The 16,526-nt window shown below is 43.1% G+C and overlaps 2 protein-coding genes across 2 annotated transcripts in view; both read left to right on the forward strand.

Annotated features, from left to right (window-relative positions):
- LOC308279971 (MSL complex subunit 3-like) overlaps positions 1-16,526 on the forward strand; it is a 241,102-nt gene that overhangs the window by 194,599 nt on the left and 29,977 nt on the right. The gene's annotated exons all lie outside the window — the stretch shown is intronic.
- The window catches only part of LOC308280201 (FERM and PDZ domain-containing protein 4-like), a gene marked incomplete at both ends in the record, with an annotated part of 153,584 nt that overhangs the window by 86,313 nt on the left and 50,745 nt on the right, over positions 1-16,526 (forward strand). The window contains one exon of the mRNA XM_080720464.1: positions 11,313-11,464. Coding sequence (XP_080576590.1) covers positions 11,313-11,464 — 152 coding nt within the window. The remainder of the gene's footprint in view (positions 1-11,312; positions 11,465-16,526) is intronic.

Consider the following 16,526-nt stretch of genomic DNA (forward strand, 5'->3'; position numbering starts at 1 on the left):
ACTGCGGCATGGTCATGCTGGACCCCAGGAGGCATTGGACACTGTAAATCACTCTATAACTCACACGCACATGCATATGCATACATGAACACACACACACACACACACACACACACACACACACACACACACACACACACACACACACACACACACACACACACACACACACACACACACACACACACAATTCCCTCTCTGTTGTCTGCTAACTCCAGATCTGTAATTCCTACAGCAGGCCAATACTGATCTTCCCCTTCTCTTGCACCACTGCAATTCCTCTTGTTTTCTTCTCTCCTTCTTCCACTCGGACCGTTCCTTTACCTCGACAACAATCAAATCAGACTCTTGTGTACCTCGAGTCTGTTTCGCTTTGGGGGCATACGAATTATACAGCTGGTTGTTGTGGCATTATAACGCGTGAGCGTTGTGGTAATGTCTTTGTGTGGGCAATGTTTCACGGCTGAAACTAATTCCAGCCGTGTTCCTCAATCGGAAGCTGTAATGAAACGCGGTCGTTTCAGTTGTGCTAGTACAGCTTTTGTGAAGGAAGGAAGAGAGGTGTAGAGTCTGTAATTCTAGAGGCAGAACAACCCCACCCCATCCCAACACCCTGCTTATCGTCACTGTCGGGCAGAAACCTCGTATCTCCAAGTTTCAGATTTGTAATTTTTTTCGCAAAGTAAAGCACTGCTTCATCATACAAGGCCGTCCGTCGCACAAAAGTAGTGAAAACAGCAGATCTATAAGCACACAACGCCTCGCGGTGCGAGGCGTTGTGTGCTTGTACAGTAGATCAGCTGTTTTCACTAGTTTAAATCATTTTACAAAATGATAAATACAAAACAAGTTTTCCACCCGACAAAGACGTTATTCACCCACTTATCTTTCGCTCTTGATCTCTTCCATGTCTCTTTCATCTCACCGCAGTGTTTGTGTGTGTGTGTGTGTGTGTGTGTGTGTGTGTGTGTGTGTGTGTTTGTGTCTGTCTGTGTGTGTGTGTGTGTGTGTGTGTGTGTGTGTGTGTGTGTGTGTGTGTGTGTGTGTGTGTGTGTGTGTGTGTGTGTGTCTGTCTGTGTGTGTGTGTGTGTGTGCGCACATACAAAAGTACTCACATTTTGTACTTAAGTAAAATATCAATACTGCCCTGTATGTTCTCCGTTACAAGTAAATGTCCAGAATTCAAAACGTACTTGAGTAAAAGTATGAAAGTATTGGCATCAAAATGTACTCACAGTACCAAAAGTAAAAGTACAAAATGTTTGAAAATAGCAGATCTACCATGCGACACGTTGTGAGGTCGTAGATCTGCTATTTTCAAATAGCCAAGGTATAAAATAGGGCTAAAGTGGGTTAGTGGGTTAACCTTTTATTTGCATATCCGGTACCACTTAAACCCTCTACAATTGTTAAAAGGTACTTAATAATATACGTACTCGATAGTCTTTTTTTCACTCTCTATCAAATGTATTTGCCAAAGAAATAGCCGATCTACAAGCTCACAACGAGCCGCGTTGCGACACGTTGTGAGCTTGTAGATCTGCTATTTTTTTGCAAATGTTCCGCCCAATCTATTATCGCGTTAATATCGTAAATCGCGATTTATTTTGTCACAATAATCGTAATATGACATTTTCATATCGTCCCATCCCTACTACAGTATTGCATTACTCTTCTCTCTCTCTCTCTCTCTCTCTCTCTCTCTCTCTCTCTCTCTCTCTCTCGCCGCCCTCTGTTCCGTGACTGTGGGAGAGCACGGATCACGGAGCAGCAGAGACACATTCTAACCTGTACAGCTGAGCGGTGGCAGCGCGCCTTTGTTCCCGGAGAACAGCTGATGGCTTAAGTAGGGGTGACACTGCGAGCCAGATAGAGTGTCACACATGGATTTCTAGAAGAGAGTGATGGCTAGGGAAAGAGTGCGAGAGAGTGTAGTGCAGGGTTCCCCAATAGGCGGCCCGCGGGCCATTTGCGGCCCGCGGGGGGCTACTGTCTGGCCCACACCAACCCCAGTAATAATGGTGGTATAAGAGCAGCAACAACACTAGTATTTCGTCGTTGTCGGCTGGAAATCTCGCATCTCCAAATTTGTACGTTCTTTCGCAAATCATACAAGGCCGTCGCACAAAAGTAGTGAAAACAGCAGATCTACAAGCACACAACGCCTGTGCTTGTAGATCGGCTGTTTTCACTAGTTTAAATCATTAAAAAAATTATAAATTCAAAATGAACGGTTTTGGACATACAAGATTTTCACCCGACAACGACGATATTTGAACTGTCGCTGGAGTAACAGGAACGCCGCCGTCGCCCCCTGCAATGTTGTGGCCCTCGGTTTGGTACCCTAGACATAATTCGGCCCTTGGGGAAAACTAATTGGGGAGCCCTGGTGTAGTGTGTGTGTGTTTGTGTATGTGTGTGCACGTGCGTGCACGCCGTGCGTGTGATTGATTCACTTCTTCGAGGAACCATATCTAGCAGCTTTTAGTGATCCGTGTTACTCTTCATTTACTGCGGACACAAACGGTTTGTGTCGACTCTGTGTGTGTGTGTGCGTGTGCGTGCATGAGTGTGCACGTGCATGTGCGTGTCTGTGTGTACGTTCACTTCACACACCTGCACTTGCATTGATATTGTGTGTTGCGATGTTTTCCGCTGGCCTGCTCTCCATGGTGGACGTGGTTTACTTGTGCCACAAAAAATCATAACGTTTTCCCATCGAGATTTATCGAAATATTTATATCAATTATTTGAAGCCTAGAATCAAGCCAGTGAATCCTGACCATCCAACATTTGATTCTGTGACAAAGGAATAATACATTTTAATTATATGATATACTACCCATTAATAAATACACATGTTTGTTTCACATTTCTTCGTATTATTATTATTATTTATTTGGTTTTCACAGGTATTACCAGAGTTACTACAGGGGTACTTTAGCCAAAAATAGCAGCGCGAGACGTTGGGAGCTTGTAGATCGGCTATTTTCGCCAAAGAGCTTTGGTGTAGAGGGGAAAAAGAGCATACTATGTACAGAGTGAAAGGCCAAGTTTATTAAGTATTGACGGTTCAAGTGGTTAAATATCTGAAAACTCAAATTGCATGAAATGAAAATACACTGACGATTGTGCTGTCAAACAGTGAAACAATACAGGATAAGGTTGTGGGGGTCCCTGCTTCATCTCTCTCTCTACTAAGGGGTCCATGGCCTGAAAACGTTGAAGACCCCTGTCCTAGAGAAAGAGAACTTGTCTTGCATACAGGTCCTTTCCCTGCTCCAGCACCATGGACAGTTCAATACAGGTCCATTCTCTGCTCCAGCACCATGGCCAGTTCAATACAGGTCCATTCTCTGCTCCAGCACCATGGACAGTTCAATACAGGTCCATTCTCTGCTCCAGCACCATGGACAGTTCAATACAGGTCCATTCTCTGCTCCAGCACCATGGACAGTTCAATACAGGTCCATTCTCTGCTCCAGCACCATGGACAGTTCAATACAGGTCCATTCTCTGCTCCAGCACCATGGACAGTTCAATACAGGTCCATTCTCTGCTCCAGCACCATGGACAGCTACGCACTGCTCCAGCGCTTGCTTTACCATCCATGGCATGTACTCTGCAGTATACAAAGGGCTATATTAGTCCAGTGGTTCTCAACCTTTTTAGGCCGTGACCCCCAAAATAATCATGTTCTAACTGGGGACCCCCACCCTGATGAGCACTACTTGGAGTTGGAAGAGTTGAGGCATTACATTTAGTTTAACAGGGTCCTAGCAATGTAGCATGTAGATTGGCTATTTTTACAATTTCTGCATCTAATATTTGACAATTGGGCCAATGATTAATTTGTCATTAGAGGTATTAAAAATGTCTTAAATTGTCACTTTAGAAATGTGCAGATGCACCCTCTATACACTTAAACGTTATGTTGGTTTGTTTACTGTTGAGTGAGAAAACAACATTGCACATTAAGTTAATCATCTGGGGACCCCCCCACAAAATAATTTGGGGACCCCCTTGGGGGTTTTGACCCACAGGCTGAGAACCACTGCATTAGACCACATCCAAGAAGTCGCGAGAGAAGGGAAAGAAAAAGCACAGAAAACGAGTGAATTAATCTGAAAAGCACGCGGATCCCTTGCCCTTCCGCGTTTGAACCGTTGCCGGCTCTCGTGACCTTATGGATTCAATATCGTCCTGACCGCGGCAGCCCCCCCCCCCCCCCCGGCACTGGGGTGGCCCTCCGGGAGGGATTAAGCGCGGGTGATCCCCACACCACCGCGCCGCGTGTCCCAGATTGGAACATGCTTCATTACCGACAGATTTACTCTGAGATTCCACCGTAGTATTATGCGCAATGCTGTGGTATATACCGTGGGGAGAGAGAGAGACAGAGAGTCAGGGAAGGTGGGGAGGTGGGGCAGAGATTGTATTGGATCCTAATCGGCCTGTTGATGAGGTCGCATCCCGGGGTCGATGTAATGTTCTTTACGGTCTCGCCAGATTAAAGCCACATGACAGAAGCTATGTACAAGCTATGTAGTTAGCTAGCTACTAGCTGGCATGGCGCTTATTATATGTACATAGTACAGGTTTATATTGCCAAAGACCGGATACTGCAGTCTCTGTAGGGGTGTAACGATACATTTTAATAGCGATTCGATACATATCACAATACATGGTTGACGATACGATACATGGACGATATTGGTTCATTCATGGTGATACGATACGATTCGATTCAATGATTTAAAATCGATATAGTAACTATTTAGCAAAGAAATTAAATCTGTGTGAAAGGTGTGGATAGTGCAGGTTTTTAAGGGAAACTTGTATTATTATGGATATAAATAAGTAAACACAGTGATTATCTGCCAAATACATGGACATTGTATATTGACAAACCTGCACCTTGACATGAACCCAGAGATTACACACATTTATCGATAGACCGGTGTAGCTCTATGGAAAGGAAAAGTAATGCTAAAAAAGTAAATGCTAAATACAATGCACAAGTAGGTAGTATCGATACAATCGATTCTTTGCACTGCCGATTCGATACGATACAAAATAAAACGATACGATTCGATTTTAGCTGTTTTCATTTAGATATACTTTGATTTTTTAAGTTAAAAACGATATTTTGATACAGTTACTATATCGTTATACCACTAACTCTGCGTTTAGACTGAGAGAACTACTACTGTCCAAAACCGTTCCTTTTTTATTATTGCCTATTTAAAAAAAAAGATGAAAGGTCTCTGCCTAACGGCAACTGTATGCAGTTACGAAGGAGAGAGAGAGAGAGAGAGAGAGAGAGAGAGAGAGAGAGAGAGAGAGAGAGAGAGAGAGAGAGAGAGAGAGAGTGTTTTCCAGTGACAACAGACACCGTGTCCTGTACTCTGTGTTCAGAGAGACGAAGGGAGCGCTGCCAAGAACGCATTTAACCCATTTAGGCCTAGAATTGTTTAATGCTTTAACTATTGAAAAATAGCAGATATACCAGCTCACAGCGTGGCACCGAGTGCAGCGCTGCAAGCTTGTAGATCTGCTATTTTTGAAAAATCTTGTCCTTGAATATATCTTTTTAAAAAGCGAACATTTGTAACTTAAATATTTGCTTCTGGGTGGTCCCTGGAACAACATATTTTGAGATGGGAGTCCGCGGTCAAATGAATGTAATTTTGGGGATCCTTGACATGAAAATGTTGGAAAACCACTGATTTAGAAGAAGGATTTAGAGGGAGAAGGAAGGAAGAGGGAAAAGTGTGAAAGTGAGCAAAAGTTGGTTTAAAATGAACAATGCTGGCTGGCAGCCGCGACCTTATTTAACTTCCTGGATTCTGTTCCACACCTTTGTTCCTTTCTGTTCTCTTCTGTTCTGTTCGGGTCGGTGTTTATTTTGACAGCTTTTTATTTTTTATTTTTGTCAGTCTTTTGAATAACAAATTATTTCGTTTGTCATATTTTTGTCTGAAATGTTTTAGTTGTAGTCGTTTTCTTTTTTTAGCGATTTTTTTTCACCCAGTGTCAATTGTCTAATGTAATCCTGTGGCGCTACACTCCCTCTGCCAACCTGGGGAGAGCAACGGACCGACCTCATGCTTCCTTCTATGCATGAGGAGTCCAAGCCGCTTCTTATCACCTGACAGGGGTGAATTTCCGCGGTTGGACGTAGCGTGTGGAGCTACGTGGAGCGCGTTCTCCCAACCAGTTCCTTTCCCCTCGATCAGGCGCCCTGGCTGACCAGCTAGGGGTAGGCATTATAGAGACCAGGATTACTGCGTTTCTTATTTTATTTTTTATTTTAGTGAAGGTACCTACCCTAGGGGACACAGGGAGAACTCCACACAGAAGTTTTAGTCAAGTTTTGGTCGACGAAATATAATAACAATTTAGTCGACTAAATCTACAGTTGATTTTGTTGACAAAAATGTATTTTGACAGGCCTTGATGGAGCTTATAATACTTGGTTTCATGCTGAAAATAGTTGATCTACAATCTCACAACAATGCGCTGTGGGCTGAGTGCAACAACTGAGCGCAAACAAACCTAAAACGACTTGTCTTTTAGTTTTCTCTTCTCCACTTGTCCCTCCCTAACATTTCAGTTTAGTTTTTATTTGTCGACGAAATTGGCAATATATTTAGTCTTAGTTTTAGTCATCATAGCTTAGACAACTATTCCACAATTTACGCCTCCCGAAAGCCTAGAAAGGAAGCTGTCATCTCTTCGTCATATACATTTATATGACGAAGACCGTATGGTATGTATGTATGTATGTATGTATGTATGTCTGTATGTATGTATGTATGTGTATATATATATATATATATATATATATATACACAAAACCAGCGAGTTGAGGAACTTTCTTTCAGCCACAGTCACGTATGTCCTCATTATGGCCGCAGATAATCCAGATATGCGCTAAAAGTGTGAAAATGTATATTTTATTTCCCCAAATCTTCAAGCCCTAGATGGACACGCTATGAACACAAAGTTGGCCGAGGCAAGGGTGGTCTTTGACTGAGCGGTGCGATATCTGGGAACACCGGTCACAGGTCAGGTGTAATCCTGGTAAACCATGGTATCAGCGGAATCGTATCACATGCCCCCCTAACTGCGGTCAGCCGGTCAGTGACCCAGCTAAACTATCCCTTCATCATCAGTGATGGAAGTAATCGGTTTTCTTTTTACTTACCGGTGAGTAAAAAGCATGATACATTTTGTTACTAAAAAGGCCTTTATTCAAACTTTCTAAATGCAAAAGTAACTGGGATTGAAGAAGATATATCTCCTCCACCCCCCCCCCCCCCCCCCCCCCCACACACACACACCACACCACACACTTTTATTTGACCAGGAATGGTCCCATTGGAATCTTTTGCAAGGGACTCTTGCCCAAAACGGCAGCGCTGCACAAGAGCTTTTACCTAAGATTAACAGCAACAGAAAACCCCTATAAAAACACGACATTACAGATTAGTGGCATTCAGTCAGAGCAGACAGCTGGACAAGTCCTTTGGGGCACGGTACACCGCACCTTTATTCATGAGAGTGGCTTCTGCCAGTGCATTTCAATGGGTATGGAGCTGTTTGCTGCCATTTGCGCAGGGACGTGCTGGCCATTGGGAAAAGCGGGACAACTCCCGAACGGCGTGGTCCATTCCAGGCCGGCCATTAAAAAAATGGCCGGCCCACAAAGTAAATATAACTCATGTAATTGGCTTGTCTCTCATGATCTGAAATGGCCAATCTTTGAGTAGCGGCAGTGCTACAGAGAGAGATCTCTCTCTATAGTGCTGAGTAGCAGCAGCCCACAGAGCCATCACATTTGCCCCACTGGCTTGTCTATCATCTGAATACCAGCCCATTACTCCCTAGCTTCCTTGACTACTCCTGGATGGTCTACATATCATTAGACTATCTTTCTACCAGAAAAATTATGAGACCTAAAATCACAGTAACCGTTCATCGATTAGTATTTGGGGCCTTACGGCGCGTCCGCCGTCCGGAAGGTGAAAAAATCTGCCACGCGGCCATGCAATGAGGCCATGCAATGAGGGCCTCTCCATCTCCTTTTCCCGGGCTGAATCAGGGGCTCAACACGTCCCTGCATTTGCAGATTTCTGCAAACAACAGCAACAAAAAAGACTTACTATACACCCCAGAAATGGACCCCATAGCCCATACAACTGTGAAAAGTGATGACTCATCACTAAACCATCGTTCTTTGGGGCTGTTTTTGGCCCAATGAATGTTTTTTGTGTAAAACAAATGCTTGCAATGGATTCATAATAATTAAAAACACCTAGTTAGACCCCTCACATCCCACTTGAAGCATATTTTTGGGAGTCATGTTTTCCCTTATTGTATAGTGTATAGTAAGTGAATGAGACCCAGAATTGAATGACCCTAGCTGTCAAAGATTCTCCTAGGGATGTTGAATTTCAATCTTTGTTAGATATGTTAGTAGACACCTTTACGAACACATTGGTGAAGAAATCGTTTGGTAACACATTTATTCCCAGCTTTGACAGGTATTCTGCTAAAATTCCCTGACTAGTAACAAACCTGGATGCTTGGAATTCGTTGCTGCATGCTCTCTTAAGTCTTGCGTCAATACGTTTATCAAATAGGCTGCACTAAAACATGTCTGTGTGAATCTATTTCTCTGTGAGAAGTTTTTTGTTCTTCCCTGTAGTTATGCTCAGATGTCACGTATTGTACAGTAGGTTAAAGTAGTCTGTGAATCACAGGCGAGGGGCAAGATCAATGGGTGCTTTGATATCACAGGCTACAGTATCTGATATCCAGGCAGTTATTGAAGACATGGCACAAGTCGAAATGTAGCTCTGGCATTGTTGGCCCGATTGGAGTGAAAAGGCCAATGTGAACATTTTCACATCGGCCTGATAGCTCCAGGCTGTTTTTTCTTTCTTTCCTTTTTTTTCTTCTTTTTTGCAAAACACATTTTTTTTTGCTATTACTCCTACGGATTGTGTCCAAACATCACGCAAATCGGTACACATTATCAATATAGTCATGTCCTCAAGACGGACCTGTCCAACGTTTCGCATTTCATCCTGATTAGCATTTCATCCCAGGGACATGCTGGGCCCCTGATTCAGCCCGGGAAAAAGAGTTGTAGAAGCTCTTATTGTGCGCTATAGAGAGAGCCATTTCAGATCATGACAAGTGACAAGCCAGTGGGACAATTACAGGAGTTATATTTCGTCGTTGCGGGTGGAAACCTTGTATGTCCAATAACCGTTCATTTTGTATTTATCATTTTAAAAATGATTTAAACTAGTGAAAACAGCCGATCTACAAGCACACAACGCCTCGCACCGCGAGGCGTTGTGTGCTTGTAGATCGGCTGTTTTCACTACTTTTGTGCAACGGCCTTGTATGATGAAGCAGGGCTTTGCTTTGCGAAAAAATGTATACATTTGAAACTTGGAGATACGAGGTTTCTGCCCGACAGTGACAATTTACTTTGTTGGCCGCCCAGCCCCCAAAACGGAACGAAGGCCGACATTTTATTTATTTATTTTTCCTAATGGCCGGCCTGGACCGGCCGGGAATGAACCGGCCGTTCGGGAGTTGTCCCGCTTTTCCCAATGGCCAGCACGTCCCTGTTTCATCCTGACCTGGCTTGGCAGAGACCAGTCCTCTGTGGGAGCATTTTTTCCCCTAGTCCATATTATATCAAAAGCCCAAGCAAATCTCTATTGTGATTCAAGGCACAGGCAGCCATGGGAACAGAATCTTCCGTGTGTCATGTTCTTTAGAACAATATGAGTGAATTGAGGATAAAGTCAAAGAGGGTACTTCATTTTAATTTGGTCCCTGGACTCCGTCTCCAGATTTGAGTGTTCCGTCTGTCTTTGTAAATCACTGTCATCCTACGCTGTGTGTTCCAACAGATAACGTGGTATACTCAAGTAAATACTGAAGTATTCAAGGGTACCAATAACGGCCAAAATGTCCACAATATTTGAAACGGGGCATAAGTGGTTCATTCTCATCAAATTAGTCAAAAGTACAATATTTCTATTTAATAGTATAGCATAGTGATGTAGCAGAGTGAAAAATGGATGGCTTTGCACCGTGTTTCAAGCTTGCGGTACTGCTTCTTCTCAATGCTGGGTCCGAGGAACCCCAGGGGTCCTTGGGGGGGATATACAGGGGGTCCCCAACATTGTAGTTAACTCATTTGCTGCTATGGCCGAGGAGCCTGAAAAAATCCCGCTGTACCGCCCTGCCATGCCCGAGGAACCCGGAAATTTCCCGTTTTTGAAAAAAAAAAAAGAAAATGTAGTAGCAATTGCGAAATTGCATGTTTAACCCCCATAGCAACCCCATCTTTCAAACATGGCAGCCATCTTTGTTTACATTTTAGGAAAACATAATGGCTGCATTCTCATGAATGCCTGAACGGATTTCCATTCAGATTTTTTTGTTGGAAAGCTGTGAGCAATGTGGACACACGTGGTGCATTATCTAGGCATGGGTGTGCATGATCCGTGCACTATGAATTACATGGAAGTCTATGGAGACAGGGGCATATGAGAGTACGAAGGTATTGTTAAATGGCAGCAAATGAGTTAAGATATGTAAGTTGGATAGTATTCTATGTATGTAGCTTGGCGGAATTTGCACTGGAATGACTGTCTTTGTGTACCTGTACAGTATGTATTTGATGTGTCTGATAATACCATATGGGATGGGTTAGGGCATTCACGAATAGTGATTTTTAGTATTCGAATTATTCGACCTCAAAGTATTCGAATAGTCGAATATTCGACAGGACTGGCCAAACTGTCAAATATTAAGTAAGCAAAAGGCAAACATTGTGAAAATAGCCGATCTACATGCTCACAACGCCTCGCGTTGCGAGGCGTTGTGAGCATGTAGTTTTTGTGGAACCGAGTCACATTAATACCTACAATTCCAAGTGCTTGTCAAGGTGGGGGTCCCCAGTTCAAATATGTTGATTTTGGGGATCACAGCCTAAAATGGTTTGAGAAGCCCTGGTATAGAGCATTAAAAAATGCATCCACCAGGGGCATTGACAACTCATTCTTATTACTCCCTATCTAGCCAAGCTTTATAAACTATATATTTTATAAAAAAAATAAAAAATAAAAAAAATAAAATCGACTTCGGTGAACAACATCGAATAGGGACTTTGATATTCGAATATTCTAATATTTGGTGAATGCCCTAGGATGGGTCAAATATTTGTCCAGACACGGAAATAAAACATTCATTCATTCATTCATTCATTCATTCCACAGCCAGGTGTCCCAGAGCAGCTCTCTGGAGGAGGTGCACCAGGACGCCCTGCCCCCGGCCCCCCGCGCGGTGGAGATGAGGCGGGACCCCGTGCTGGGCTTCGGCTTTGTGGCCGGCAGCGAGAAGCCCGTGGTGGTCCGCTCCGTCACGCCAGGTCAGTGGTGGTGGGGAGATCGCGGGGAAGTTCAAAGAAGAAAATAACGCATATCCTCTGTTGTTTGGTGCTGAGCTTAAAGGAGTAGTTCACCCCCAAAATGACTTTTTTTTCTATTGATTAGTCACGCCATGGAGAATAGAGTTCAATAATATATTTAGTTTTTTGTCACAAAAATGTGATAACAATAAATTTACCCCTGTTTTGAAACGGGTCCCCATCCGGAATCAATGGGGGTAAATTTACTCGAATCAAATTTTTGTCTTAGGAATGTGACAAAAAACTAAAAATATTATTGAACTCTACTCTCCATGGCATGAGTAATCAATAGAAAAAAAGTCATTTTGGGGTGAACTACTCCTTTAAACCGCCAAAGCAGTATAACTAACAGTGTTGTTTTTGACAGCAAAATTTGATTTAGTTTTAGTCTTTTGAATAAAATGTCATTTAGTCACCTGAAAGGTTTTAGTTTTAGTCTAAATTTAGTCGACTAAATATAAGATTTTAGGCGACTAAATCTACCGTTGATTTAGTCAACTGAAATGTATTTTGGCAGGCCTTGATGGCATCGTAGTGACTGATTTTACGCTTGGTTGTGTGCTGAAAATAGCAGATCTACAAGCTCACAACGCGTCGACTCGCGCAACACCGGAGAGCAACCAAACATAAAATTACTCTCTTCTCCACTAGTCCCTCCCCAACATTTTAGTTTAGTTTTTATTTTGTGGACAAAATTGTCAATATATTTAGTCTTAGTTTTAGTCATCACAGCTTAGTTTTTATTTAGTTTTCATTTGGTTTTCGTCAGTGAAAAAAAATGCCGTCGACAAACATTTTTCGTCATAGTTTTAGTCGACAAAATCAACACTGATAACTAAGAACAAAAATGTGGCTCGCAACTCACTTTCAGTAGCTCCAAAATGTATTTGACAACAAAGCTGTAGAATAAACTTTTCGACCGTCTTGGGTCTTCCTCAGTGTGATCGGGGGAAGTATACTCACAGCATGGTTTTTACTTATCGTCGTTGTCGGGCGGAAACCTTGTATGTCCAAAACCTTTTGTTTTGTATTTATCGTTTTAAAAATGACCCAAAGTAGTGATAATAGCAGATCTACAAGCACAACGCCTCGCACCGCGAGGCGTTGTGTGCGTGTAGAACGGCTATTTTCACTAGTTTTGTGTGACAGTCTTGTGTGATCAGGGCTTTACTTTACGAAAAAAAGAAAAAATGCAAATTTCAAACTTGGAGATGCAAGGTTTCTGCCTGACACAACAGTGATGTTATGTAAAGCACTCCCAAACAGTGGGTCGGCAGGACCCATTTGTGGGTCGCAGAACATTTTTTGTGGGTCCCTCCCTCGATGTTTTGTTTCCTATGTTTTTGAATTATTATTTTCAAAAAACATTCCCACTTATTACTGGGGCAGCATTCAAGAGAATCTTCTTGTCTAAACTCTCCTGAACTCTCTGTGTAGAAATCCATGCCGTTACGCCACATCTCCAGTATTGACTTGATTATGCTTAGTTCAGTGTGGTATCGCACACCGAAAACAGACAACCTCCAAGCTCACAACGCGTTGCAGTGCGACACACTTTGGAGGTCTGCCAAGTTCGATATTTCCACCAAAAAGCCCTTTTAAAAATGTCAGCCTCTCTAACATTCTCTGCATGTCCCTGACCGTTATTAGCGTTGATATCAGTTATTGTCACCCTCTCTGTGGTTGAGAGACTAACCTGCTGGTAGAAGTACGAAAAAAATCACTGAGCGAGCATGGTTAGGGTCATTGTAAATAAATACAGTAGGCCATGACCCATAAATTGTATATAGGCTTTACTTTAACCTTGCATGTTGACCCTCCCCCCTGGCCCTCCATAACTCCATAAGTCATCTGCACAAATTGAAATCCAAATCATATTCAAACTGTTATTGCTGAGACAGGCAAACGAACAGGCAGACATACCAGCACGAAACGCTCCACTGGCCTTGTGAGAGAAATAAGCAACCATGCAGGTCTATGAAAACAAGCCAAAAAGAAGCGACTATAATATAGGCCACGTGAGCACTTTAAAGTAAACCGATGTACACATCGGCTATTTGAAAATAGTCGATCTACTAGCACACTACGCGTCGCAGTGTGACACATTGTGTGCTTTTAGATCTGCTATTTTACATTTTAACAACACAAATATGGTATGGTGGTCTCTGGCACAAACTGTTTGTGTTTCAGATGGGAGTTTGCGCTACGGACAAACCCAACAATTTGAGGGATCTTTAATTATTGGTTTAAACGATAATTAAAACACAAGGAAACAACCCCAAATAAGCAACTACGTTTTTAAAAACAAGCTCAAAATAAATGCAACCCACAACTAATATTAAGTGACTTTACAGAAAAAATACAAGCCCGCATTTGCTTAATAAGCAGACATGGCAACACTGCCAAAGGCCACTTAGAGAGACAGAGAGACAGAGAGAGAGATTAGGCATCTCAATAATCAATCAGTGTTGAATTACAAGCAGACAGTTCAATTAATGAATATTCTATTAACTACCTTGGGCCCTGGCAGGGAATATACACATAGATATGCATGAGGACAATGCTGGGACATGCTGGGCCCCTGATTCAGCCCGGGAAAAAAAGAGTTGGAGAGGCACTCATTGCACGCTATAGAGAGAGATCTCTCTCTATAGCGCTGCTGCTACTCAAAGATTTGCCATTTCAGATCATGACAAGTGACAAGCCAGTGGGCCAATTATTGTACACTAGAAGCTGGGCCCAGCGTCTAGTCGGCGACCTGGCCAACTCGGAACAATGTAAACAGGGAATGAATGCCCCGCCCTTTAATGCAAACCCCATTATACCTGTTTTCATAGGACCCGTTTTGACCATCTGTCTGCCTGTGTCCATTTATGCCCATATATGGAGATATCTGTATCTGTCTGTCTGTCTGTCGGCGTCCATTTTTAATGCAAACCTCATTATACCTGTTGTCATAGGACCCGTTTTGAACATCTGTTTGCCTGTGTCCATTTACTGTATGCCCATATATGGAGATATCTGTATCTGTCTGTCTGCGTCCATTTTATGCCCATATATGGAGATCTTTGACCGTCTGTTTGCCTCTGTCCATTTATGTCCATATATGGAGATATCTGTATCTGTCTGTCTGCAATCCATTTTATGCCCATATATGGGGGCATTCATTTTATGCCCATATATGGAGAACGCGCGTGCCCGTGGGACGAACGGTTCTCGAGATACGCGGATTACATACATACATACACACTCACAGAGATTTTTTGTTGACTCATGTGGCGTACGTGATGTCAGAGCCTTTTATGAAGTGATGTCACAATGAGTCAGAGCTTTCGCCGATTTCCTCCGGAACAGCCTGATGTCAACAATCAGCCCGCATAAGGAGATTCCGAACGTTTCGCGCCGGTTCGGGAAAACCGCGCGTCGGGTCGAGACTCCGTGCCGCGGCGGGGAACGCACGTGCCGAATCTGAAGCCGGTGGGACGAACGGTTCTCGAGATACGCGGATTACAGACAGACAGACAGACACACACGCAGAGACTTCTCGCATTTATAGATAGATGAGTTATATTTCGTCGTTGTCGGGTGGAAACCTTAAACCGTTTGTTTTGTATTTATCATTTAAAAAAATATTTAAACTATAGTGAAAACAGCCGATCTACAAGCACACAACGCCTCGCACCGCGAGGCGTTGTGTGCTTGTAGATCTGCTGTTTTCACTACTTTTGTGCAACGGCCTTGTATGATGAAGCAGGGCTTTGCTTTGCGAAAAAATGTATACATTTGAAACTTGGAGATACAAGGTTTCTGTCCGACATTGACGATTTACTTTGTTGGCCGCCCAGCCCCCAAAATGGAACGAAGGCCGACATTTTATTTTTATTTTTATCCTAATGGCCGGCCTGGACCGGCCGGGAATGAACCGGCCGTTCGGGAGTTGTCCCGCTTTTCCCAATGGCCAGCACGTCCCGGACAATGCCATAGATTCATGCAGACTCAGAGACGCATTACATGCATCAGGGGTTTCAGACTGCACACACAGGCCATAGCAGAAGTGACAGCACCAATCTGTTGATTAACATTCGAGTCAGTGCATCACACACGCGCACGCACGCACGCACGCACGCACGCACGCACGCACGCACACACACACACACACACACACACACACACATATAGGCCTACACACACACACACACACACACACACACACACACACACACACACACACACACACACACACACATACACTCACATACACTCACGCACAAACACACGTGCGCACGCACACCAGTAGAATTAATTAATAAAAACAAAAAAAAACTTTCCTTCACAGAATATACAGGTATAAAAATAAAATAAATGGGGCTGGGTCTTTAAAGAGGCGGTGCCATAGTTTTGTACTTTTTCTGGTTTTCATGTGTCTAGGAGGTTGACAGTACTTCATAAGACCCCCTGGTGTGGTTGTTATGAGCAATTATGTATTGCCTTTCTATTTTGGGTTTTAGCTGTAGGCTGCCACATTGTGGGGTCAAACGTGCCAGTCCAAAAACACACATACTTATTACATCACAGAATCAACCCCTCCCCTAATTACCATTCACCCAACATACGTGGGTGTGGCTAACTTCAGCTGGGTCACCACCCACCATGACAACCATGCATACCAATGAACTGGTGGGTGTGGCCACATAAAAACATAATTTTAACTCTTTATGTACACTTTTTTGGAAAAAATCTTCCTCCTAGTATAATCATAATACCTGATAATCATGTTTTAGAGGGGGGAAAAATCATGGCACCACTCATACAGTGCCAAACGACTTTCAGATCAACTATCTTACTATGGACTTCCCTGCCAAACGACTTAAATCGACTTTTACTAAGAAAAAAAACTAAAAAAAAAAAAAAAAAATGATTTTTTTTTTTTGGGACCCCATTAAATCTAGTAAACATGATTTCAATCACGATTTTGCATGTTCCACCCCCATACAACCCCATCTTTCATACAGGGCAGCCATCT

Source organism: Nannobrachium achirus, assembly GCF_963921795.1.
Source record: "Nannobrachium achirus genome assembly, chromosome: 24".
NCBI lineage: Eukaryota > Metazoa > Chordata > Actinopteri > Myctophiformes > Myctophidae > Nannobrachium > Nannobrachium achirus.